Genomic DNA, 25547 nt, shown 5'->3' on the forward strand with positions numbered 1-25547 from the left:
ATTGTTTTGTTTTAAGGAGACTTCAGGGACATTTCTGACTTAAGGTTTAAAGATTATCTCAGAGTAATATTTTCAGGGGTTCATCCAAACTTCATGGCTCCAGAAAGTCTGGAATCCATAACAATTTGAAATTCTTTTCTGCATTTTCTCCCTTTTGATCAGGATTCTTCTATGGAATCTTTGATCAAAATGTTCAGTAATGTTAGCCAAGCACCATTTAATTCCAGTCGTTTGGCAATGGAGGCAGTTTTTATGGAGGCAATTAGCCACACATTCCATTTCCTCCTTCTTTTCCCGACACTCCTTCTTCTTCTGTTGCTCCAGGTAAATAGGGTCCAATTCCTGTGCCTTGGATGGCTGCTTGCAAGCTTTTAAGACACCAGGCTCTACACAATGAACTAGGAGGTAGAACAGAAGCACTAAACATGTTATTAGGCCAATTAGCTGGAATGTCCTATGAAACCATGATCCTAAGCCACCAAATCCCATGAGGTTTTTGGCTGTGCATAAGCAGCCTCAGTAGCTACTCTTTGTTCGTTTGTTTGTTTGTTTTTTAATCATTGTAAATATATCTATTACACAACTTTTGTCACTTCAACTTTTTCCAGGTGCTCAACTTCTTGACACCAATTACAGTAATTGACTGTGGAAAAAGCTACCCTTAATCAATGGGATATTTCCATCACCATTAACTTCCCTTTTCCCCATCCCTCCCAGTCCTGTTGTTGTTGTTAGGTGTCGTCAAGTCAGTTCGGACTCATAGTGACCCTCTGTACAACAGACGAAACACTGCTCATTCCTGTACCATCCTCACAATCATTGTTAAGCTTGAGCCTATTGTTGTAGCCACTGTGTCAATCCATCTCATTGAGGATCTTCCCCTTTTTCACTGACCCTGTACTTTACCAAACATGATGTCCTTCTCCAGGGACTGATAACTTGTCCTGATAACATGTCCAAAGTATGTGAGATGCAGTCTCGCCATCCTTGCTTCTAAGGAGCATTCTGGTTGTACTTCTTCCAAGATAGATTTGTTCCTTCTTCTGGCACTCCATCATATACTCTGTATTCTTTGACAGCACCACAATTCAAAGGCATCAATTCTTCTCTAGTCTTCCTTATTCATCGTCCAGTTTTCATATACACATGAGGCGATTGAAAATACCATGGCTTGGGTCAGGTTCACCTTAGTCTTCAAGGGGACATCTTTGCTTTTTAACGCTTTAAAGAGCTCTTTTGCAGCAGATTTGCCTAATGCAACGCGTCTTTTGATTTTTTGACTTCTGCTTCCATGGATGTTGATTGTGGATCCAAGTAAAACGAAATCCTTGGCAACTTCAACCTTTTTCCATTGATCATGGTGTTGCTTATTGGTGTAGTCGTGAGCATTTTTGTTCTCTATATGTCGAGGTGTAATCCATACTGAAGGTTATGGTCTTTGATCTTCATCAGTAAGTGCTTCAAGTCCTCTTCACTTTCAGCAAGCAAGGTTTTTTCATCTGTATAACACAGGTTGTGAATGAGTCTTCTTCCAGTCCTGATGCCACATTCTTCTTCATATACTGCAGCTCCTGGGACTATTGTGCTCAGTATATAGACTGAATAGTTATGGTGAAGGATTACAACCCTGACGTACACCTCTCCTGATTTTAAATCACACTTTTTTTTTTTAATGCCTAGCGTTTTTTTTAATGCTGTCTGCTTACATTACTCATCTCACATGTCATCCACTTTTTCCACTAGAGCCATTAGCATATTAATCATAACCACCAAAAACCAAACCTAGTGCCATCGAGTCGATTCCGACTCATAGCGACCCTATAGGACAGAGTAGAACTGCTCCATAGAGTTTCCAAGGAGGACCTGGCATATTTGAACTGCTGACCTCTTGGTTAGCAGTCGTAGCACTTAACCACTATGTCACCAGGGTTTCCATATTAATCATAGTTATTTTAAATCTCCGGGTTGATAAGCCCAAATATCAGCTATATCTGAATGTGGCTCTGATGCTTGTCCTGCTTCTTCAGACTGTGTTTTTTGCTTTTTAGCATACCTTGTAATTTTTGCTGAAAACTAGATATGACATATCAGGTAAAAGGAATGGAGATTCTTTGAGCTGCAATTTCCTGTAAAACCCTGTTGATGTTCATGTGGTGGTAAGGTGTGAGGGAAGAGAAAGTGTTCTCTAATTTTATGATTAGGTCTCAGTTTCTTAGTGAGCCAGTGCCCCTGGGTTGTGACCTTCACAAGTGCTTCTCAGCTTTTTTCCTTCAGCCTTCAGATGAACCAAGAGGGCTAGAGGGGGCTACAGTTGGGTATTTTCCTTTTCCCATTTCAAAGGCTAGAAGGAAACTGGAGTTGCTAATCCCTTTCTCCCACATGGAAAAGGCTAGAGGGAGTTGGAGTTGAGTATTTCCCTTCATCTATTTTGATTAACCAGTACCAGTTGTCCTGAAGTCACTTCTGACTCATGGTGATCCCGTGTGTGTCGGGGTAGAGCTGTGCTCCGCAAGTTGTTTTCCAGTGGCCGATTCTACGTTTTGAAGTAGATCACCATGCCTTTCTTTTATGATGCCTCTGGGTGGACTAGAACCTCCAACATTTTAGTTAGTTTTAAGCTTTTACACCACCCAGGGACTCCCCACTTTGGTTAGGCTCTGATAGAACCCACATTGATTAGTCTGTGGTAAAGTAATAGCCCTTGAAGGCAGGTTGTTGTTAAGGAGACCAGAGCCGTATTTCATCATGGCAGCTTTTCCCCTCTTTTTTTGGAATCATGAGGGGATTTTCCTGAGATTCACAGTGAGAACCTGGTAGGGCTTCTGGAATTAAAACTCCCTAAAAACGTGCCCCCCTCTCTCCCTAAGGCTGGGCCTCCAGGAGTTGTCTATCTTTCAAGTTTGTCTACACGAGTCTCCAGCAATTAGTCAATTACTCTTGAACTATTTCTACCTGATGCTGGGTTCAGCAGAAACTAGGACCCAGCATCGGGTAGAAAGTGATTCTCTGTATCAGCCTGTCTTTCTCTCCAGTTCTCTCTGCTGATCTAAGAAACTTATAAGAGCTCAGCAGTCACATGTGGCTAGTGGCTCCCTTATTGGACTTCCAGCAGTAAGGCATTAAAATGAACCAACCTCAGCTACATGCAACAACATAATGAATTTTACAAACATAGCGCTGAGTGAAAGAAACAAAATAGAAATATGTGTAATATGATTCCATTTCAAGTTCAAGAAGAAGTAAAATGAAACCATGTGGTTTGTGGTTGACATATATCAGGTAGGACTGTATTTCAAAAGCAAGGAAATTATTATCATCAAAGTCAGGATAGTGGTTACCTATAGGGGTCAGAGGGAGGGTTGTGATTGGACAGGGACACACTGGGGGCTTCTGGGATGCTGACAGTGTTCTTTCCTGACATGGATGGTGTTATAAAGTGTTTGCTTTATAATCATTAAACTGAACATTTATGTTTTATGTACTTTATGCACATTTCAGTTCTCAAAAAAATGAATGGGAAAGGGTCAAATGGCTTCACTTGCAGCCCTGACATAGCTCCATGTGGGGCTTTCATAATGAGGTTTGGGAAGAGGGGCAGCGAAATGGCAGTTCTGCCAATATTGGTGCCACCCAGAGTTGAATTCTAACAGGGACTTTGTGATCTAGAGAGGAAGCATTAAATATATGACTTGGTGGGAAGAGTGGATGGGGGTGTGGGGTGGGAGTAGAGGAGGGAGAAGCAGGGAGAGGGACACAAAGGAAGACAGGAGAAGAAAGGTTTGAATGAAAACAAAAGAGGTCACATCCCTAAATTAAATAGAAATTAGAGTATTCAGGTGGACCATTACCTGGTTCCTCCCACATAGAATAGTCCTAGGTAGCAAATAGTTGTAGTTAATTTGCATTAGATCCAAAAATAACCTTTTCATTTTCCAGAATTCTCAGTGAAAATTCTTTGACCGAATTACGTAAGGATTCATTTGAAGGCCTGCTATCCCTCCAGCATTTGTAAGTTAGTCAGTTAATCATATTTACTTCTCAGTTTTTAGTTATATATAAAAATGTAGATATTATCTTCTCCAAGCTCCTTATATATAAAATGAATAAGGAGCTTGGAGAAGATAATATCTACATTTTTCTTCCAGCAATATAATTCTGCAATTCTGTAAGTCTGTGGGGTCCCAGCCCATCTCTGGCATTAAATATCTCCTGTCCATTTCCAATTTTTAATCATACAGACAAAAGACAGATAAAAAAAAGTCTTCAGTTACAGAGGAAAAGTGGCAATAAGGTCTGAGTAATTATAGACACCCATATGAACTTTCTTTTATAAGCATCCATATACTATCTGTTTATATTTAGTCTGTAGCCTGTGGTCTGTTTTTATAGAGCCCATAAGCTAAGAATGATTTTTTGCATTTTTAAAGAATTTGAAGAAAAAAAAAAAACTATGAGACAGAGGTTGTCTGTTGCCAGCAAAGCCTAAAATATTTATTATCTGGCCTTACAGAAAACATTCGAAAAAGTTGGTTTAATAGAACAAGAGGAATTAAGATTAACCTCTGTTTGTTGCCTAAAGGACAAGAAAATATAGAATACCTACATTAATTTGAAGACTGTTAACCCAAAATATTTTGATAATTGAATTGTTACCATTTAAATATTAAATATGTAACTAAACAGTTGAATTATATAAACAACACTATAAATGACATAGTTAGCTACAAAGGACTGCTGTTAAGGATTTCAAGGTAGGAATTATTCTACCATATTACAAATAAATGTTTCAAATGATGGTTAATTAGTACCCTAAGTAAACATATCAAATGCCCCTAACCGTTTACTAAATACAAAATAAAAAAATCTCTCCAGCCCTTCTGCCAAGGAGGGAATAATTGCATGGTATTTATATCTGTTTAGAGATAGCGAGATACTATGTCCTTTGCTATAAAAGCTTGATTTTTATCCTTTGTCCATGAAGCCTAGAGTTGTTTGTGTCATGAATCCTTATTAAGCTATTTTGATGATGCTCTTTAGCAAATGGGTTCTTCTTACAAGTTCAGAAGGCTTAAGAGAATTGGGGATAAAAAGCCTGACATGATACTAAAAGTAGTCCTTTAAATTATCAAACCTTTAGGCCTTAGTGGGACCACCAGTTTTGCATTGGTCTTCTTGGGCACCTCTGGCATCTGGGCTCCCAAGCCTTATAAACACAATTTGGAGAAAAACAAATGAGTTAACTGCTCAATGGAGCAAGCCCTTCCTTACTTCTACTTTGAAATACTTTGTAAGCTAGTTACTTCCTGTTAGTGTATGTATTCTCATCCATTAAAAAACTGTGAATCAGTATAAAAGTTAAAAACATATGTCAAGCACTGTGCCTAGGGTTGGTGGTACAAAGATGTGCAAGACAGCGTTCCTAACCTTCTAGAAACTCTTGATGTGGCAGGGGAAGCAAAGGCATAAACTCGAACCATAACACAATAGGCTCTAAGTAGAGGGTTAGTGCTGCAGAGGCACAGAAGAGCCATGAACTAATAAAAGTAAACTTCTTTCTAAATAGTCATTTTCCTTTGTCACTCCTTAGCTACTCCGTAAAAAATAGCTATTGGTAAATAATTGAGTTTGCTTTATGTCCATCTATCAGTTTTAACATCGTAGGCAATACAGATAAGCAAGACCTAGTCCATGCTTTCAAGGAGAAAATGGATTACAAAGATAACTATGTTAAAAAAAAGAAATAGATGTGGGCACTGAGAGGCATAAATTATTTCCGGAGCACAGAGGAGGGAGCGAAGACTTCCAATTGGATCAGGGAAGATGTTTCTAGAGAAATGCCATTTGAACAGGACCTTGAAGGCCATTGGGTATCATCAGACAGACATGTTGGGCAGACTATTCTAACATTGCAAGAGGGTGGGAAAAAGGCAAAAGAAAGGAAGTGGAATGTGGGTTTGAAGAACGTCATGAGTAGCTTTGGGTGAAAATAGGGAGAGTAGGAGTTTGGAGCCAGATCTTCTAGGCTTTGCATGCCAAAGTAAGGAGTCACCATGGAGAACCATCTTATCACAGCAATGCTGTAGGACAAATGGTTCTCAAACTTTAGTGTGCATAACAATTAGGGCTTGTTAAAGCACAGATCCTGGGCTTTACCCCCATAATTTCTGATTCAGTGGTCTAGAGTAGGGCCAAGAATTTGCTTCTTCAATAAGTTCCCAGACAATGCTGGTCTTTCAGAACCACTGCTGCAGAGTTAATCTGTGTGCAGGATGGATTAGAAAGGGAGAGACTAGAGCTGAAACACCAGTCAGAAGATAGTTATACCCACCGAGTAAAACGTGAGGGACTAATGTGGGCTAAAGGGAAATAAGAAGGTTAACTACAGTCAGGAATGGGAGTTTTCACATGAAAATCCACTTCTATGTTGTTTTTTTCCTGAGTCACCACTTTACAACTGCAGCAATTGCATTCATGGAACATTAAAAAAAAAAAAAATCCTTTGCCATCGAGTTGATCCTGATTCACAGCAACCCTACACGACAGAGTAGAACTGCCCATTAGGGTTTCCAAGGAGTGGCTGTTGGATTCAAGCTGCGAATCTTTTGGATACCAACCATAGCTTGCTGTAGCTCTTAACCACTGCCACCAGGGCTCCCATGGAACATGAAGGCAATAGAAAACCAAACATAGATTTCTATTAATATGATAAAAGCATTATTCTAAATTCGTTCAAAGTTATGTATTTATTAGAGGAATAACTCCCTTTCAAATCATGTCAAATTATATTATTTCTTCTGGTATTGGGCTGCCCAGCAAAAGGGAACTAAGCCAGGGAGGTGTAAAAGTGAGAACATTCCTTTTAATATTATAAATTACAATAATAACAAGGAATAAAACTTTAAGCTCACTGAATCTAATCAGTTGTCCTACTCTCAGGAAAGAGTACCTCTAGAATCTATCGAAATCCGTGGTTGTATGTTTTATTTGTGAAGGTGAGACTCCTAAGAGAGGTGAGGGCAGGGTTAGGTGCCTTGGAAGGTTTAGAGAACAATTACTAAGGTTTGGAGTTTAGATAACAGCTTATTCAATATTATTCTGAACTCTGCCATTTATTTCTACTAATTTAATATCAAATAGCTAATTGAGGCAATATTTTTCTTTTACTTTTCCTAGAGATTTATCCTGCAATAAAATACAGTCTATTGAAAGACGTACATTTGAACCACTACCTTTTTTACGGTCTATGTAAGTTACAAATAAGACTTAATTCTATTTAGAATCTTTATAAAATCTAATTGTAAATCTTTTTGCTGTTCATTTTGAAGTCTTAAACTTGTGTTAGTGGAAAGCTACTAAAGTTATGTAGCAAATCCTTTTCCACTGTGGCAAAGATTAGTGTGAGGATTATTACACAGATAAGAGGGAATCATTCTAGAGCACTGGTTCCCAACTGGGGCAATTTTGCACCGAGGGGACATTTGGTAATGTCTAGAGGCATTTTTGGTTATCGCCAACTGTGAGTGTGCTACTGGCATCCTAGTGGGAAGATGCCAGGAATGCTGCTAAACATCCTACAACGCACAGAACAGCCCTCACAACAACAAGTTTGTTGTTGTTATTTGTGAATTCCCGTTGAGATGGCCATGATTCATGGTGACCCCATGTACAACAGAACAAAGTGTTGCCTGGCCCCATGCTATCTTCATAATTATTGCAAGAAAACTTTACCTAGCCCCAAATGTCAATAGTGCTAAGGTTGAGAAACCCTGTTCTAGAGAAGTAAAGATCACTTAATCTAGGTACTTACTATTTACTGTTTTGTACCTAAGATGTGTAAATAGGAAGGAATAAATCATAAGCAAATATCTTCCATAATGAGATTTCCTTAGTGTCTGGAGGGAGTGTTGCAGTCAGTTTTCATCACATATAAATTAGAATCGTTGCCAAAGGAGGGGTGTTCTGAAAGAATACCTTTATTTATTTATTTATTTTCTCTTGTTTGTGTCTGTTTGTAGAAACCTTGGTTGCAATTTAATCACAGAACTTGGCTTTGGAACGTTTCAGGCCTGGCATGGAATGCAGTTTTTACAGACGTTGTAAGTGGGATAGAAGATGGACACATGGGAAGAAATTATGTGTGAAAACATCAAACTGTATCAGTTAGCTGGGTGTATGAGCAAGCAGAAATTCTGAAACATGTATGTCTTAAGATCGATTTTTTCAAATGAGGAAACTAAGGCACAAAGAGGCCAAGAGAGTTGTCTAACTCATATGTGGCACATTCTGCTTGCCCTAGTACTGACCTTTGGCGCAGGCACTAAATTCACCGAGCAAGTAGCACGCAAACTAGCCCTGTCGTGGGGATCCCAGTGCTGCTGCTCGGGTGTGTGGATGGTCCTAGGAATTCCACTTTTGAATTTAACTTTCATTCCAGCTCACGTGTAAAGTTCCTCCCTGCTCAAATGTATGCAATGTGTAGCCACACAGCACAAGGCTTAGCACAGAGTCCTCCAGAGAGCGAAGGGTTGGGGTGCTTTTTCAGCCATCAGCTTCTTTTAGACTGTACAGTAAAAAGAATTCTGGAAACACGCCAGAGTGCGCTTCTCTCCCTAGCCACCATTATTTTTCAAACAGTATATATCCTTTTCAAAAAGTTACGAATTATCTATGCATAGAGAGAATCTCTGAGGGATGAAGAAAAACAGTGTTTGTTAAGGGATAGTGTGAAAAGTGTTAATAAGGAAAACACATTGCTCTAACCTAATTCCAAATGCCTTCTTTCCTGACTACTCTTCAAACAAGAAGTGTGGGTTTTATTCTCTTTCAGCTTGAAAATTCTGTGATTTCTCTTTGATTCCAGCCAATGATAGTGGGTATGTTCACTGACCTTAAGGGAAATTTGGACAAAAGATGGAGCTTGTCCTCTAAACCTGACTTTGGAAAAGACTGCCTGATGGTTCAGCAATCCATGTCACACAGTTCATGTCAGGTGTGCCTGGAACCAAATTAACATCCTGCGGATGCCAACCTGTAGCCACCTGCCCCACCGTTAATTTGCTGATGCTGAACTTGGGGAAAGGAAGCTTAAGGGTCTCTTTTTCTTTTGTTGGCACCGGAGACTCTTATGAAGAGTCTATGATAAGAGACCAGAGAGCTGGGTGGTTAGCTCCCACACCAAGAAACTTTGGTAGCTTCAATAACAAGGTCGTAATGTCCCTGGTAAGAATTGTTTTCACTGTAATTATGTAGGCAACATAGGGGGAAAAGTGGATATCACACTTTAATTAATGAGATCAATGAAAAACGTTCACTGACCACTGTGTGTCAGGCACTGTACTAAGTGCTGGGTGTACAAAGAGGAATGGGACAGGACTTTGTCCCCAAGAGACTTTCAGAATGGAAGAAGGAAGTGGAGGTTGATGAGAAAACATAGAAGAGCCATGCTAGGATCCGTGCGTAGGGTAACAAGGTAGGGGGATGACAAAGGAGGGGAAAGGGCTGAGCACTTAACCACTGTGCCACCAGGGCTCCTTTTTAGCGGCATACCTCGATTCAAATCACATTTTTATTCATTTATTTCCAATACTAAAAAAAAAACAAACACAGTGCCGTCAAGTCGATTCCAACTCACAGCACGTAGGACAGAGTAGAACTGCCCCATAGGGTTTCCAAGGCTGTAATCTTTACAGAAGCAGAACACCTCATCTTCCTCCAGTGGAGTGGCTGATGGGCTCCCACCGCCGATCTGTAAGTTAGTGCTTAACCACTGTGCCAACACAGGGCTCCAGAGGAAGGGTAGGAGATTAGACAAAATTCATAGAAAAAAGTGGATAGAGGAGAGACCAACTTTCGTATCTCAAATTTCTGTGTTCATCTTAAAAAACAGAGAAGGGCATTTGCTAAATAGTAATGAAAGAATTTGAGCTAGCTAGTATTGGAAAGAAAACCCTGGTGGCGTCGTGGTTAAGGGCTACAGCTGCTAACCAAAGGGTCTGCAGTTCACATCCACCAGGTGCTCCTTCGAAACTCTATGGGGCAGTTCTACTCTGTCCTCTAGGGTCGCTATGAGTCGGAATGGACTCAACGGCACTGTGTTTGGTTTTTTTTAGTATTGGAAATAAATGAATAAAAATGTGATTTGAATCGAGGTATGCTGCTGAAAAGGAGCCCTGGTGGCACAGTGGTTAAGTGCTCAGCTGCTAACTAAAAGGTCGGCCATTCGAACCTACCAGCCGCTCCAAGGAAGAAAGACTTAGCAGCCTGTTTCCAGGAAGACTACAGCCTTGGAAACCCCACGGGGCATTTCTGCTCTGCCCTATAGGGTCCCTTTGAGTTGGAATTAACTCAACAGCAACGAGTATACTCCTAAAACTAATACAGAGGCATGTTGAAAAGATTGGCACAATTGCCACAATGTGGGTTGGAAGCTGGGCTCCTTCTTTGTTTTGGATCAAATTTTTCTAATAGGTAGTTTGCCACAGGTGAAATATAAGCTTTATTGCAACTGTTTCCAAAGGCAAATTGCCAAGAGAAGATGCTACCTCTGAAAAGCTAAGTAATTTTATAACCTGTGTGGCACAGCACTGGAGCGTTTACAAGTTGGAACAGTGTTTTTCCTGCATTAAAAACGTTTTCATAAAAAGGTCCCAGCGGAGGTGGGTTTATCTTGAATTGAACAAAGCTTAAACCTCAGGGTCCCTTACTTCCAGAGAAACCTTCCAAGGTCCTAGGACGGGCCCTAGGGGTTTTTGTACTTACACTTTTGCACTTTTCTATTAAAGAGAATTTACAAATTAGATAAGCTTCAGACTGAACAAAACCTAGGTTCCAGCTAATTATAACCCAGTAAATCTCCTGAGAAGGAGCCCTGGTGCCTCAGTGGTTAAACGCTTGGCTGCTAACGGAAAGGACCGCAGTTCAAACCCACCAGCGCTCTGCGGGAGGAAGATGTGGCGGTCTGCGTCTGTAAAGATGACAGCCTTGGAAACCCTATGGGGCAGTTCTGCTGTGTCGCGTAGGGTCACTGTGAGTTGGAATCAACTCGACAGCAGCAGAAGCAACAGCAGCAGCAGCAGGTCTCCTGAGCGAAGCCTCTATGTCGTTACAAACCCCAGCTGAACACATTAGAAGTGTAAAGAGTCAGTCTTCTCTGAATCTGAAATCCGCCTCAAAGACGTGCCAAGACCTTATTAGTTAAGCAGCGCTCTCTGAATAGTAGCAGTAATCATATCTCTTTCAGATGAAATCAGGGATGAAATACATTGTGGAAAACAAGCAGGGGTGGATAATCCTAAATGTTAAGTATGCCTTTTATTTCTGACTTTAAAGTGCTTCTCCTTTATTCACCTAAACAGGTCCAGACTGGTGGCTAATTAAAAAAAAATTCTTTTAGTCAAGTTTATTGGTTCTAACCATACAAGCTCCATGATTTTAAAAACGGACAGATTCTACAACATAGAGAGGCTATACCTTATTCAGATAGAGCATGTTTACATGCTGACTTGTCTGTGACACATCAAGAGAGAATAAGTTGAAAATCCAAGCCTAATTCCTGTTGAATTATTTGCCCCACTACTGACAATATCAATGAGGTAGGTGAGGCCACACTCTGAAGGCCAGTTGAGCTTCATCACAGAGATTACCTACCACTCCCCCAGTCAACTAGCATCGGTTCCCTTTAGATAGAGGTAGACACACAAAAGATAACACACTTCGGGATGTTGTCATCACTTTTTGGTGTGCACTGGAATCCTGGCAGCTTCTTCTTAGAAAGGCATGAACATTAAAGATGAAAAGAAACAACTTGGGTCTGTTCCTTGGAGTAATTTAGGGTAGCTGTTTAATTTGTAATGGTTCAAAAGTGTTTAGACTGTCACACCCAGCAAGTATTACACTTGTCTTTTTCCATCTTTATCTTGTTCTTCCCACTCAAGCTATCTTCTTTTCTCTCTGAAGCTTAGTAGTTCTTCCTCTGCCCCATGATATTTCTTTAAAACCTATACTTGTTAGGTATTTCTTATTATACTCCACACACTACACTAAGTAGTTTTACCTATTATACCAAGTAAGATGGCATGCATAACGGTCTTACCATTACGCCTGGCACATAGGAAATGCTCAATGCATGTTAGCTCATGATGTATCTCATTTTCGTTTTCTCAGTAAGTCTTGTGATATAGATATTATTATCCCCATTTTACAGATGAGGAAATTGAAACTCAGAGATGTTGGGTAGCTTGCCTGGGTACACACTGTTAATAAGTGGGCCGAGCCACTGAGGAGATTCACAGCAATTCTCTATGCAGCTCTCCACTCCTTGTAATGTGAGTGTATGAGGGCAGTTTGACTTTTTGTGCATTGTGTCTTGAAGTTGCTTTCTTACTTGGACAGGACCGTTAGAGCAGAGAGCTTCATTTTCCTATGAAAACCCCATGGAGCCCCTCACCATGCCATCCCGGGGTAGGCCTAGGATTTGTGCTCACTGGCCAGTGCAGATATGACATCGTTACCTCTGAGCACCTACTCTGTGCCCAGCCCATGCTAGGTGCTTTACACATGTGCTTTCATTTAATCTTCAAACTACCTTGTGTGAGAAATGGTGCTACATAAGGCTCAGAGAAGTGAATTACTCAAGGCACTTCACCAGAAGGTGGCAGAGTCAGAACTCAAACCCAGCTCTGCCTGATTCCAGGGCCCTTGCTTCCTCTACTGTTCCTCTCTGCTTCTTTGTACACCGAGTCAGAGAGTCTTCTTCCAGGCTGTTCTCCTAACTTCAACTCAAAGATAGGCTAACCATTTCAGGTTCTTTAGGCTTTGCCCCTGAGAAAGTTTCTGTGATGTCATCAGAGGTCTTGTATTGAGGAGCTTCATGTGGGCAGTCATGTTCTCATGGCTCATGGATCTATGTGATGAGTAAAGGAAAGGGGTCGCTCCATCCCCAAGTACTTTCAGACATATCAGAAGAAGGTCTAGGTCACTCTGCTTATTTTTTTGATTACCTTCCTCCAAGGAATCGTTTTTCCCCTGCTTGTCTTGAAATTCTAGAATAGATAGTTTGGGAATTTGTCCTATTTTTAATTTATTTTCACTGCCTGCTTTGGATATTTTTTCAGCTAATGCTGTTAGAATTTCAGGACACTCAGGACAGTGATGACAGGCTTCGGTCCTCAATTCTTCTCTGTGTATTCAGTTAATAGAAAGGACACATAACCCATCTGTCTGGACCTGTGTAGAAGAATTGGGAGAAAAAAATATAAGAGGTAAGAAATGTTCCCTTATGTTGTGAGCCCCCTTTCATCTGTACCTTTGTTCTATAGCAAAAGGCCTATGCAAAATATTTGTATTTTCTACCAAAGACACAAGGGAACAATTAGACCAAATGACTAATGGACCATGAGTACTACAGCCTCCACCAGACAGAGTCCGGCACAACTATATGTTGCCTGGCTACCACCATCAACTGCTCTGACAGGGATAATGATAGAGCGTTCCAGACAGGGCTGGAGAAAAATGTGGAGCAAAATTCTAACTCACACACACACACAAAAAACAGACTTACTGATCTGATAGAGACTGAAGAAATTCCAAGAGTATGGCTCCTGGATACCCTTTTAGCTCAGTAACAAAGTCAGTCCTGAGGTTCACCCTTCAGCCAAAGATTAGACAGGCCCATAAAGCAAAATGAGATTAAATGGGCACACCAGCCCAGGGGCAAGGAAAAGAAGGCAGGAGGGGAAAGGAAAGCTGGTAATAGGGAATCCAGGGTTGAGAAGGAGAGAGGGTTAGTATGTCATGGGGTTGATAACCAATGTCACAAAGCAATATGTGTATTAATTGTTTAATGAAAAGCTAGTTTGTCTGTAACCCTTCATCTAAAGTACAATGAAAATAGATTTTAAAAAATTTAAAAGAAAAAATCCTTTGGAATTTATGTATATATATACATATATATATATAATCTTTCATACATAATTATTAAATATCAACAGTAAACTTTATTGGAAATGTATCTCCTAAAAAATATATTTGTATTTTATTCTTCTAATAAGATACACTTTAAAAAATAATTTAGAAAAATATTTCTTGAACTTTGACTTTGGGACAGGCTCTGAGCTAATAAAAAGTATTGCCACATTTTTCTCCGATAAAGATAAGCCCATGAATATCAAATAGGCAATAGGCTAGGAGTCAGGAGTTCTCGTCTCTGAACTCTTTAACTAGCTAGCTGTGGGACCCTAAACCTATTCTGCAACCCCACTGCACCTTAGTTCATCTCTAAAATGAAGGGACTGAACCAGAAATGGAAATGATCTCTAGTGCATCGTCCACTGTAATTCTGTAAAACCATTAGCCTCATTTAGTTTGTCCAAAAGACTTGCAGAGTCCCCCAAACGTGAGCTGTTAAGTCATTTCTCTCAACCAAGCACAAGCTTGGTGAAGGGAAGAATGCTGTAAAGGCAGGAGGAGGAAAGAGGATAATAGAGAGTGTCCCCATATTTTGATTTCATTAGGGGCAAATTTGAGCATCCTAATGCCAGTTGCAGAAGGGCTGTTTAATTAAGAGGAAACACTAAGCTGATGGCTGTGAGGTCATGGATGATCTGTTAGGAAAGATCAGAGGCTGAGCGGGACCACAGTAGTAGGTTATGGACAGAGTGGGAGGGAAAAGTAGAACAAAATTCAGACTCATAAATAAACCAGACTTACTGGTCTGATAGAGACCGGTGGATCCCCTGAGAATTTGGCCCTTAGACACCCTTCAAACTTGGAACTGAAATCACTCCCGGAGATCACATTACAGCCAAACAGTAGACAGGCCTGTAAAATAAACAGTAACACCAGCGAGGAATGTACACCTCAGAACAATCAGCCACATGAGACCTAAAGGGCAGCATTTGCCCAAAAGCAAAGTTCAGAAGGATGGTAGGGGCAGGAAAGCTGGGCGAATGGACATGGGGAACCCAGGAAGAAGGGAGAGAGTGCTGACACATTCAGGGGTTTGCAACCAATGTCATGAAACAAGCTGTGTAGAAACTGTTGAATGAGAAACTAATTCGCTCTGTAAACTCTCACCTAAACGAAAACAATGTGTTCAAAAAAAAAGGAAGGAAAGAGCAGAGGTTTGGAGAACTGAGGTAATCTGGGAGGAAGAATACAAAACTTTGGTACACTGTGTTGGCTGTATATTGCTTTGGGAACCCTGGTGATACAGCGGTTGAGACGTCAGCTGCTACCTGAAAGGTCGGCGGTTCAAACCCACCAGCTGCTCCTCGGGAGAAAGAAGTGATAGTCTGCTTCTGTAAAGAAGCAGAAGATCAAATACAGCCTTGGAAACCCTATTGGGCATTTCTACTGTGTTCTGTAGGGTTGCTATGAGTCAGAATCTCCTCCAGGACAATGGTTTTTTAATATATATTCTCTAATTGTCATTCTTAATGGCTGGGGGAAAAGTAGGCAGGGAGAGATCCAAAGCTGGGTGGGCTCACTTCCACAGTGCCCATCAGTGAACTTAAAGATTTTAAAAAGACAAGGAAAAGGAGCCCTTGTTTGGGGAACCATGCTCAACCAGACATGTGACACATTCTTTCCCTTTATAACATCTTCCTGAATATTAACTACTGTTTTAAATCAAACTCATTAATACTACTAAAATAAATCTGGAAGAATGCACTAGACTAGAAAGACTAGGGGAGATCACAAGGCAAGAACAAGCTAAGTGGCTCCCAGACACACCACTTACTAACTCTGACTTTGGGTGAGGAAGAGTCTTCGTCCCCCTTTTCTCCATCTACCAACACACCTGATCTCTGGACACTGGCACTCTGTGTACTGCAAGATGGTTCTTTTTTTCAAGCAGATATAATTTGCCTACCACAAAATTCACCATTTTAAAGTGTGCAGTTGAGGGGTATGTTGACAAAATTGTGTAACCATCACTACTACCTAATTCTGGAATACTTCATCACCCCAATAAGAAATCCCATACCCTCCCTCCAACCTCTGGCAACCACTGTTCTACTTTCTTTTCTGTCTCCATAGATTTGCCTGTTGTGGACATTTTGTATAAATGGAATCATAAAATATATGGCATTTTATGTCCAGCTTCTCTCAGTATAATAGGACAAAGTAGAACCGCCCTATGGAGTTTCCCAAGAGTGGCTGGTGGATTCAAACTGCCAACCGTTTGCTTAGCAGCTGAGCTCTTAACCACTGTGCAACCAGGGCTCCATGTATCAGTACTTCTTTCCTTTTGATGGCCAAATGATGTTCTACTGTATGGTTATGCCACCTTTCGTTATTCCATTCATCATTTAATAGCCATTTGGATTGTTTCCACGTTTGGGCTGTTATGAACAATGCTGCTGTGAACATTTGTGTATAAGCTTCTGTGTGAACTACAGCTTTCAATTCCCTGGGGCACATACCAAGGCGTGGAATTGCTGAGTCATACTGTGACTCTGTGTTTACATGTTGAGGACCTGCCAACTTTTCCACTGTGATTGCCCTTTTTTACATTTTTACTACCAATGTATGAAGATTCCATTTTCTCAGCATCTTTGCCAATCCTTGTTATCTTCTTTTTTTTCAATAACTTTATTTCATTTTTTGTTGTTGTTGATATTATCTGTCTTTAAAGCCATCCTAGGAAATGCGAAATGGTACCTCATTGTGGTTTTGATTGGCATTTCCTTGATGGGTAAATGATATTGAGCAACTTTTCATCTGCTTATTGGCCATTTATATATCTCTTTGGAGAAATTTCTATTAAAATCCTTTTCCCATATTTCAACTGTGTTATTTGTCTTTTTATTGTAGAGTTGTAAAAGTTCTTTATATATTGTGGATATAAAAACAAACACACCAAACCAGTTGCCTTCAACTGTAGGGTTTCCAAGGAGCAGCTCGGGGATTCAAACTGGTGACCTTTTAGTCAGCAGCTGAGCTCCTAACCATTGTGGCACCAGGGCTCCGTACTGTGGATACTAGACCCTTATTCCCCGGATGGTGCCAATGGTTAATGCGCTTGGCTACAAACTAAAAGGCTGGAGGTTCAAGTCCACCCAGAGGCACTTGGGAAGAAAGGCCTGATGATCTCTGTCTGAAAAATCAGGAATGGAAGACCCTTTGGAGCCTAGTTTTACCCTGACATACATGAACATAGATGAACGAAATATTTAGTCATGAGAGACAATTAGGGAAGAGAAATTAGAAGAGAAAGTGTAGTTCTCATGAGGCTCTCCCAGATGAGGAGATGAAATTCGAAAAGATTTATACCTATGTTTAATGCTCTCAAAATTGAGGATAAAAACAGCTGCTGTTTTCAACCTCATTTTCTTCATACAGATTAAACATAGGGTTTGGAGTCAGACAGGACTGAGTTCAAATCCTAAATCTGCTTCTTATTAGCTTGGTGACCTAGGACAAATTAGATAATCTCTCTGTACCTCAGTTTCCTCATCTGTAAAATGGGGTAATGATAATGTCGACCATATAAGGTTATTGTGAGTTTCCAATGTGAAATGCTGGTCATAATACCTGCAAGTTCAGTTGGTAATACATGTAATAATTATTATTCCATAATGTTCTACAAAAGTACCCTAATGATTCTTGAATAGAGTTAACCTAAAGGCAGTTTCTTTTCTTTCTTATTTTTTTTTTTAAGAATTGAGGAAAAATTCAATTCTACATTTTGGAATAAAAATTTGTGTAAAAATGAATATTCATTTTATTGATGTGTAAGCAAAATGTTATTTATTTATTCAACATATTTACTAACCACCTGGTAAATGTCAGGCACTATGCCAGGTACAAGGATGACACCAATGGCAGGTTGTGGTCCCTGCCCTCAAGAAGCTGGCAGTCCAGGAGACTGACAAGTAAAGGTGATGCCATCAGTGTAACAAGGGCTGTGATACAAGAATGCACCTGGAGTGTGTGATAGAACTGTGGCTTCCCCAAGTTCCTCTTCTTAGATTTACCCTCTTCCCCTTTGGTACCAAGGCCAAAGTATTGGTCCTTTTTTTAAAATTGGGCGAATTATGCCATGGAATTGTTTGAAGTTGTGAACACTGAAATGAAAGCACCTTGAATTATGGAGGACACTGGAAATAGTATTTCCTACGGAGCAAAGGCTTCCTCCCAGCATAGTCACTTCCAGGCTTTTCTGGCCGAATGAGGTTACAGGTTTCTTCCTGAAGTTCTTTGGTGTATTTTTTCTTTGTTATCCACCTTTCTTTTCTCACTCGCTCTCTTTCTTTTCTCCACTTATCTTCTAATTCCCAAAGGAAGAATGCTTTATGGATTCAAAGGGTGATTTATAGCTTAAGGCAGAAAATGATTTTTGGTTTTTTTTACCTGCAATTTCCGTACAAAAAAAAAAAGAAAAGAGTATAAACTTTCATGGAAGTCATTGAAAATGCAGATAATTTTAACTCCATTGCATTTTTCCAGAGTTCTCAATCGTAATCCTCTGACAGCCATCGAAGACTCGTATCTTTTTAAATTGCCAGCATTAAAATATTTGTAAGTATTGCAACAATCTCATGGGTTATGAGATGATTTTGATTCTTCATTTTTACTTTCATCAAAAATTAAGTATTTTGCATTTAGGCTAAAAAGACATAATTTTCATTTGGTTATTGAAAAAAGTTATTGGCGAAGAAAAGGATTAAGAAAGGATGTATACTGGGCAAGACAGCAACAGGGGAAGAGAGCAATGTTGAAGAACACATAAGGATATGGTATATGCAGATAAATGTAGAACTGTCATTTATTCAAAAAAGCAAAGAGGTTAGGGTGTACATTATAAAAAGAGCAAGGAATCAGGAGAGCTTAATACAATAGGGGAATGAGAAGTGGGATAATGGTAAAAGACTCCAGGTTCTACTGTTCTGTGCCGACATGATCCATTTGATGATGCAAATAAACTTGAAGAGCTTTCTGGAGCTATCTTCTGTGGCAAATAAACTCAAGCTAGCTTGTTTTACAGAGAAGCCAAAATTGAAGTAATTACCTGTCCTTCAGTATCTTTTGCAGTATAGAATTTTTGTCTTTGGGTTCATATCATGAACGTTTGGTCTTTCTCCTTCAGAGACATGGGAACAACACAAGTGTCACTTACAACAGTTGAGAACATCCTCATAATGACACTCAAGTTGGAAAAACTGTAAGTCATGTTTTTCTTAGACTTTTTTTCAGGTTTATTTTATCATTTTAAAGTCCGTTTATTGAGGTCTAATTACATGTTATCAAATTCACCCTTTTTAAGTGTACACTTCGAGTTTTGACAAATAAATACACTTACATAACCACCACCACAATCAAGGTTAGAATATTTCTTTCATCCCAAAAATGCCCCCTGTGCCCTTTGCCATCAATCACTTTCTGCCGCCAGCAGCCCCTGGCAACCACGTATCTCGTTTCTATCGCTGTTGTTTTCCTTTTTGCAAAATATCTTATAAATGTGTTCATATAGTATGGAACCTTTAATGTTTGGCTTCTTTCACTTAGAGTAATCCCTCTGAGATTTGTCCGTGTTGTTGCATCTTTCAGTAGTTCACTCCTTTGTTTTGCTGAGTAGTATTCCAGTAGTATGGATGTATCACAGTTTGTTCATCCATTCATCAGTTGACGGACAGTTCGATTGTTTCCACCTTTGGCTATTGTGAATAAAGCTGCTGAAAACACTCGCAGGTCTTTGTGCAAACACAGGATTTCATTTCTTCAAGGTAAATCCCTAGGAGAGGGATAGCTATATCACATGCTAAGGGCATATTTAGCTGTATAGGAAACTGCTAAACTGTTTTCCAAAGTGGCTGACCATTTTGCTTTCCCACCTGCAGTGGATGAGAGTTGCTATTGCTCTGCATTTTACCTAATGTGTATATTTCAGAAACCCTGGTTGGCGTAGTGGTTAAGTGCCACAGCTGCTAGCCAAAGGGTCGATAGTTCAAATCCGCCAGGCGCTCCTTGGAAACTCTATGGGGCAGTTCTACTCTGTCCTATAGGGTCGCTATGAGTTGGAATCGACTCATTGGCACTGGGTTTGGTTTTTGGTTTTTATGTATATTTCGGTCTTCGAAAAAGTTGTCACCTTTTCTGTACATTTGCAAATAAAAAGGTTGTTACAAATAAGATTTAAAAAAAAGTAAAGACAGCTCAGTACAAATATACCAATACTGTCTATTAATACCTGTACACTAGTAGTTGTGTAAAGTATTTCACTGTGGTTTGAATTTGCATTTCTCTAATACTCAGTGATGGTGAGTGTCTGTTTATGTTCCTATTTGCCATTTGTATCTTCTTTAATGAAGTGCTCACATCTGTTAGAATTTTGTACTGGATACTTTTCTTATATTATTCAGTTGTAAAAGTGCTTTATATCTTCTGGATTATATATCCCTTCTCTCAAATGTGTGTTTTGTCAATATTTTCTCCCAGCCTGTGGCTGCCTTTTCATTCTCTTGAAAGTGTCTTTTGAAGAGCAGAAGTTTTTAATTTTGATGAAGTCTAATTTAGCAATTTTTTTTTTTGTATATGGCTTGTGCTTCTTTTGTGTCTCATCTAAGAAATGTTTGTATAACTCAAAGTCACAAAGATTTTCTCCTGTGTTTTTTTTCCAGAAGTTGTATAGTTGTGTAGCTCTTCCAATTAGGTCTATGATCCATTTTGAGTTAATTTTCATATATGCTATGAGCTAAGGGTCGAATTTATGTATTACTATTTGTTGCATTAAAAAATGTTTTTGTAGGGCCCTGCTATAACAGTTGATTACACAGTTTACTGAAGCTTATTTGTGCCATCCCCCTCCAATAAAAAAAAAAAAAAAAAAACAGGCTAAATAGAAATCTGCTGTTACGCTAAAGCTAGTTGAGGGGACTCCGTGAGATGAGTACGGAAACAGGCCCTGCATTTAGCCATCTGTTCCAGATGCTTTTGTCAGGTCACCTCCTTGATTCTTCTTACCACATCAGAGCCTACAGGTCAGTGCTCTGGCCTCGTCTTCCTCAACCACCTGCAGCATCTGCCACAGTTGATCCCTCGCTTGTCAGCGAGATGCCATCCTCTCCAGATATTCAAAGTTCCCATCTGCAAACCAGCTTTCTCACTTAGTTTATACTAGGAAGGAGGGTTCAGTCTTCTCTTTCCATGACCATAAGTAGATGAGGAGAATGCTATCATTCTCTGTAGCCATGTGCCACCAAGGCCATGAAGAGATTAGAGCAACTGCCATCCTTGAGTTCATTACGGAAATGCCTTAGGAGTTTAGGTTGGGAGGAGATACTTCTGAATTAAACTGGAGATCAGTGTCAACCAATTCTAATCCCTATCCCCTTTATTCTAGGCATACCATACCCACTGCCGTCCTTACCCTTCTGTTGGGCACCTCTATCCTCCTGTTTATTTACCATATTCAAGAGCAGCAGTTGACCAATTGGTCCCCATCCAAGCGGCCAAGCCATATGCCCCAAGAACTCCTTCATGGAACTGGACAGCAGGTCTAACTGCTTCCATGTACTACTGCTCTCTTTACCAGGGGGCCAGAAGAACTGGATGGTAGCTGGCTACCGTTACTGAATATTTTGATCAAGGAATCTGTAGGGGAATCATGATCAAAAGGGGAAAAAATTTGGAACAGAATTTTAAATTCTTATGGAATGCAAACCAGACCTCTTGAGACTGGAAGAACCCCAGAATCTATCACTCTCAGAAAATCTTCAAACCATGACCCAAAATTATTCCCTGAAGTTATCTTTAAACTAAACAACGGTTTAGCTACATCAGTAAAGAATGTTCACCATGAGTGTAGCACTCTTTTAAAGAATTATCTGTATGTGATCAAATTGACAACAATAACTATAAAGCATAGACAAGAAGTATAGGGGGTGGTCAATCTAAGTCCATGGTGGTGAAACAATATGGGTAGAGATAGCGAAAATGGTGATGCACTTGAAGAATGTAACCAATGTTATTGAACTGTACATGTACAATTTGAATGGATATATGTTCTGCTATATAGATTTTCACCAAGATTAAAAAAAAAAAAACGAACTTCATACACAGCCCTGTGGCCTTGGCCTGCTTCTACTACTTAAGTAATCCCATTAACATTTGTTTAATTCTCCTTATTTCCGTTTACAGGATCTTACCTAGCCATATGGCATGCTGCCTGTGCCAGTTTAAAAGTACCATTGAAGTTGTCTGCAAGACAGTCAAGCTGCATTGTGACAGTGGATGTCTGATAAACAGCACACGTTGCAGTGAGTCCGAAATGCTTCATGATAAATTTTAGACTAGCAATGTAAATGCTTTATTTTTATTCCTTCATTCATTCAGAGTCCCAGTGTAACTAGCTGGAAGAACTATTCCGTTGCTGAAAGTCAGATTCTCAGTTTGGTCAGTCAGTTAATAATGCTACTGATCCACATGCATTAAGGAACAAGAGAAAGGAAAGCAAAGGGGACGGGAATGACCTTCGTGGGCCGCATGCTCTGTACCCTGCTCTGTGCTTGGGCGTTACCCCAAAATGGTAACTTATTCAGGTAGCGTATTGTGGCTTGTAAACTGATTTCATGTGGATTATGTCTCAAGTACGCCCTGCCTTAGGACACGTATAGATTCGTTTTTGTTTGTTTTCTTTCTGCGTTTGCAATTTCATAAAAGAGTACAAGCAATAATGCTTTATAAAAGTTGTATTTGAAGTCTCAGAGTTTCTGGTCCTATAACCAGAAGCTGCTACCCGGATCTCATAATGGATGAGAGGGCGCTTCCATTCTTAGACTGTCCAACTCTAAACTTGCTCTGAATCTCAAGCTTTTCTATTCCCAGGACAAAAAAGCAGGTGCTTTGAAGTGTTTTTTTTTTCTGTATATTAGTTTATCGGCACTAACTTCATGAGTTCCAAAATGTGATCACCTCCACATGAGAGAGCCCAAATATGGGCCGCTAACCGTGACCTGGAACAAATAATAAACAATAACACTTTGCTGTTATTGTTAGGTGCTGTTGAGTCAGTTCTGACTCATAGCAACTATACGTACAAGGGAACAAAACACTGCCCAGTCCTACACCATCCCCATAATCATTGCAGTGTCTGAGCCCCTTGTTGCATTCATTGTGTCAGTCCATCTCATTGAGGGTCTTCCTCTTTTTCCCTGACCCTCTACTTTACCAAGTATGATGTCTTTCTTCAGAGACTGGTCCCTGCTGGTAACATATCCAAAGTATATGAGATGAAGTCTCACAATTCTCCCTTCTAAGGATCATTCTGCCTATACTTCTTCCAAGACAGATTTGTTGGTTCTTCTGGCAGTCCATGGTATATTCAGTATTCTTCAGCGACACCATAATTCAAAGGTGTTGATTCCTCTTCAGTCTTCCTTATTCATTGTCCAGCTTTTGCATGCATATGAGCTGATTGAAAATACTGTGGCTTCGGTCAGGTGCACCTTAGTCCTCAAAGTGAAAGTTCGCTCTTGAACACTTCATAGAGGTCTTTTGCAGCAGATTTACCCAGTGAAATGCATCATTTGATTTCTTGACTGCTGCCTCCATGGGCATTGATTGTGGATCCAAGTAAAAAGAAGTCCTTGAAAATTTCAACCTTTTTTCCATTTATCATGATGTTGCTTATTGGTCCAGTTGTGAGAATTTTTGTTTTCTTATGTTGAGGTGTAATCCATACTGAAGGCTGTGGTCTTTGATCTTCATCAGTAAGTGCTTCAAATCCTCTTCACTTTAGTAAGCAAAGTTGTATCATCTCCACATCGAAGATTGTTAATGTCTTCCACGAATCCTGATGCTGTGTTCTTCTTCATATAGTTCAGCTTCTCTGATTATTTGCTCAGCATAGAGATCGAATAAGTATGGTGAAAGGATATAACCCTGACACACACCTTTCCTGATTTTAAACCATGCAGTATCCCTTTGTTCTATTCGAACAACTGCATCTTGGTCTATGTACAGTTTCTGCATGAACGTAATTAAGTGTTGTCACTTGGTCATACTGTGGTGTTGCTGTGATGCTGGAAGCCATGTCACCAGTCTTTCAAATACTAACAGGGTCACCTATTGTGGACAGGTTTCAGTAGAGCTTCCAGACCAAGACAAACTGGAAAGAAGGACCTGGTGATCTACTTCTGGAAAAACTGGCCAGTGAAAAACCTTATGAAGAGCAGCAAAACATTGTTTGTTATAGTGCTGAAAGATGAGCTCCTCAGGTTGGAAGGCATTCAAAATATGACTGGGGAAGAGCTGCCTCCTTAAAGTAGAGTCAACCTTAATCATATGAAGGGGATAAAGCTTTCGGGACCTTCATTTCCTGATGCGACACAACTCAAAATGAGAAAAAACAGCTGCAAGCACCCATTAATAATCTGAATGTGGAATGCACAAAGTATGAATCAAAGAAAATTGAAAGTCATCAAAAATGAAATGGAAGACTTAAAGATTGATATCGTAGGTATTGGTAACCTGAAGTGGACTGGTATTGGTCATTTTGAATTGGACAATCATATGGTCTACTATGCCAGGAATGACAAATTTAGAGGAACAGTGTCACATCCATCGTCAAAAAGAACATTTCAAGATGTATCCTGAAATACAACACTGTCAGTAATAGGATAATATCCATATGCCTACAAGGAATACCCGTTGATACAACTATTACTCAAATTTGCACACCAAGCACTAATGCCAAAGATGAAGATTTTCCCTAACTTCTGCAGTCTGAAATTGATCACACATAAAATCAGGTTGCATTGATAATTACTGGTGATTGGAATGTGAAAGTTGGAAACAAAGAAGAAGGATCAGTAATTGGAAAATATGGCCTTAGTGATAGAAACGACAGCAGACATCACATGGTAGAATTTCACAAGACCAACAACTTATTCATTGGAAATACCTTTTTTCAACAATGTAAATGGTGACTATACATGAGGACCTTGCCAGATGGAATACACAGGAATCAAATCAACTACACCTGTGGAAAGAGACCATGGAAAAGCTCAATATCAGCAGACAGTACAAGGCCAGGGGCCAACTGTGGAACAGACCATCAACTGCTTATACACAAGTCCAAGCTGAAGCTGAAGAAAGTTAAAACAAGTCTACGATAGCCAAAGTACAACTTTAATTATATTCCACCTGAATTTAGAGACCATCTCAAAAATAGTTTTGACGTATTGAACACTAATAACCGAAGACCAGACAAGTTGTGGGATGACATCAAGGACATCATACATGAAGAAATCTAAAAGATCATTAAAAAAACAGAAAAGAAAAAGGGCACTTTGCTGCTTAAATAAAAACAGTATTGCTTATTTCAAAACATTTCTATTATTCCCTTCCTTCCCAGAGGTGGGCAGAAGAGGCACTGTTAATCTTTTACAGATGAGGAAAAACAAGATTAGAGGTGTTCGTGCTATAGCCTGGTGGCCAGGTGTCCTGTCCCCAGTTCTGAGCTCTCCACAAGCCCATACTCCTCCTTTCCGTTGATCTCCTAGTCCTCGTTTGACTCTCGCTACCAACAGAAATACTTTTAATTC

At 39.9% G+C, this 25547-nt stretch overlaps 1 protein-coding gene across 5 annotated transcripts in view; it reads left to right on the top strand.

Moving 5' to 3' along the window:
• Nucleotides 1–25547, top strand: part of LOC126062124 (leucine-rich repeat-containing protein 37A2-like) — a 289138-nt gene that overhangs the window by 251171 nt on the left and 12420 nt on the right. For 2 of the 5 annotated variants that reach the window (XM_049859239.1, XM_049859234.1), the window contains 6 exons: nucleotides 3937–4008; nucleotides 7174–7245; nucleotides 8016–8096; nucleotides 18451–18522; nucleotides 19091–19165; nucleotides 22141–22259. The exons of 1 other annotated variant lie outside the window; for it this stretch is intronic. In XM_049859239.1, the coding sequence (XP_049715196.1) occupies nucleotides 3937–4008; nucleotides 7174–7245; nucleotides 8016–8096; nucleotides 18451–18522; nucleotides 19091–19165; nucleotides 22141–22259 (491 nt within the window). The remainder of the gene's footprint in view (nucleotides 1–3936; nucleotides 4009–7173; nucleotides 7246–8015; nucleotides 8097–18450; nucleotides 18523–19090; nucleotides 19166–22140; nucleotides 22260–25547) is intronic. 2 more of the 5 variants (XM_049859235.1, XM_049859238.1) reach the window with 2 other exon arrangements.

Source organism: Elephas maximus, chromosome 19 (genome assembly GCF_024166365.1).
Source record: "Elephas maximus indicus isolate mEleMax1 chromosome 19, mEleMax1 primary haplotype, whole genome shotgun sequence".
NCBI lineage: Eukaryota > Metazoa > Chordata > Mammalia > Proboscidea > Elephantidae > Elephas > Elephas maximus.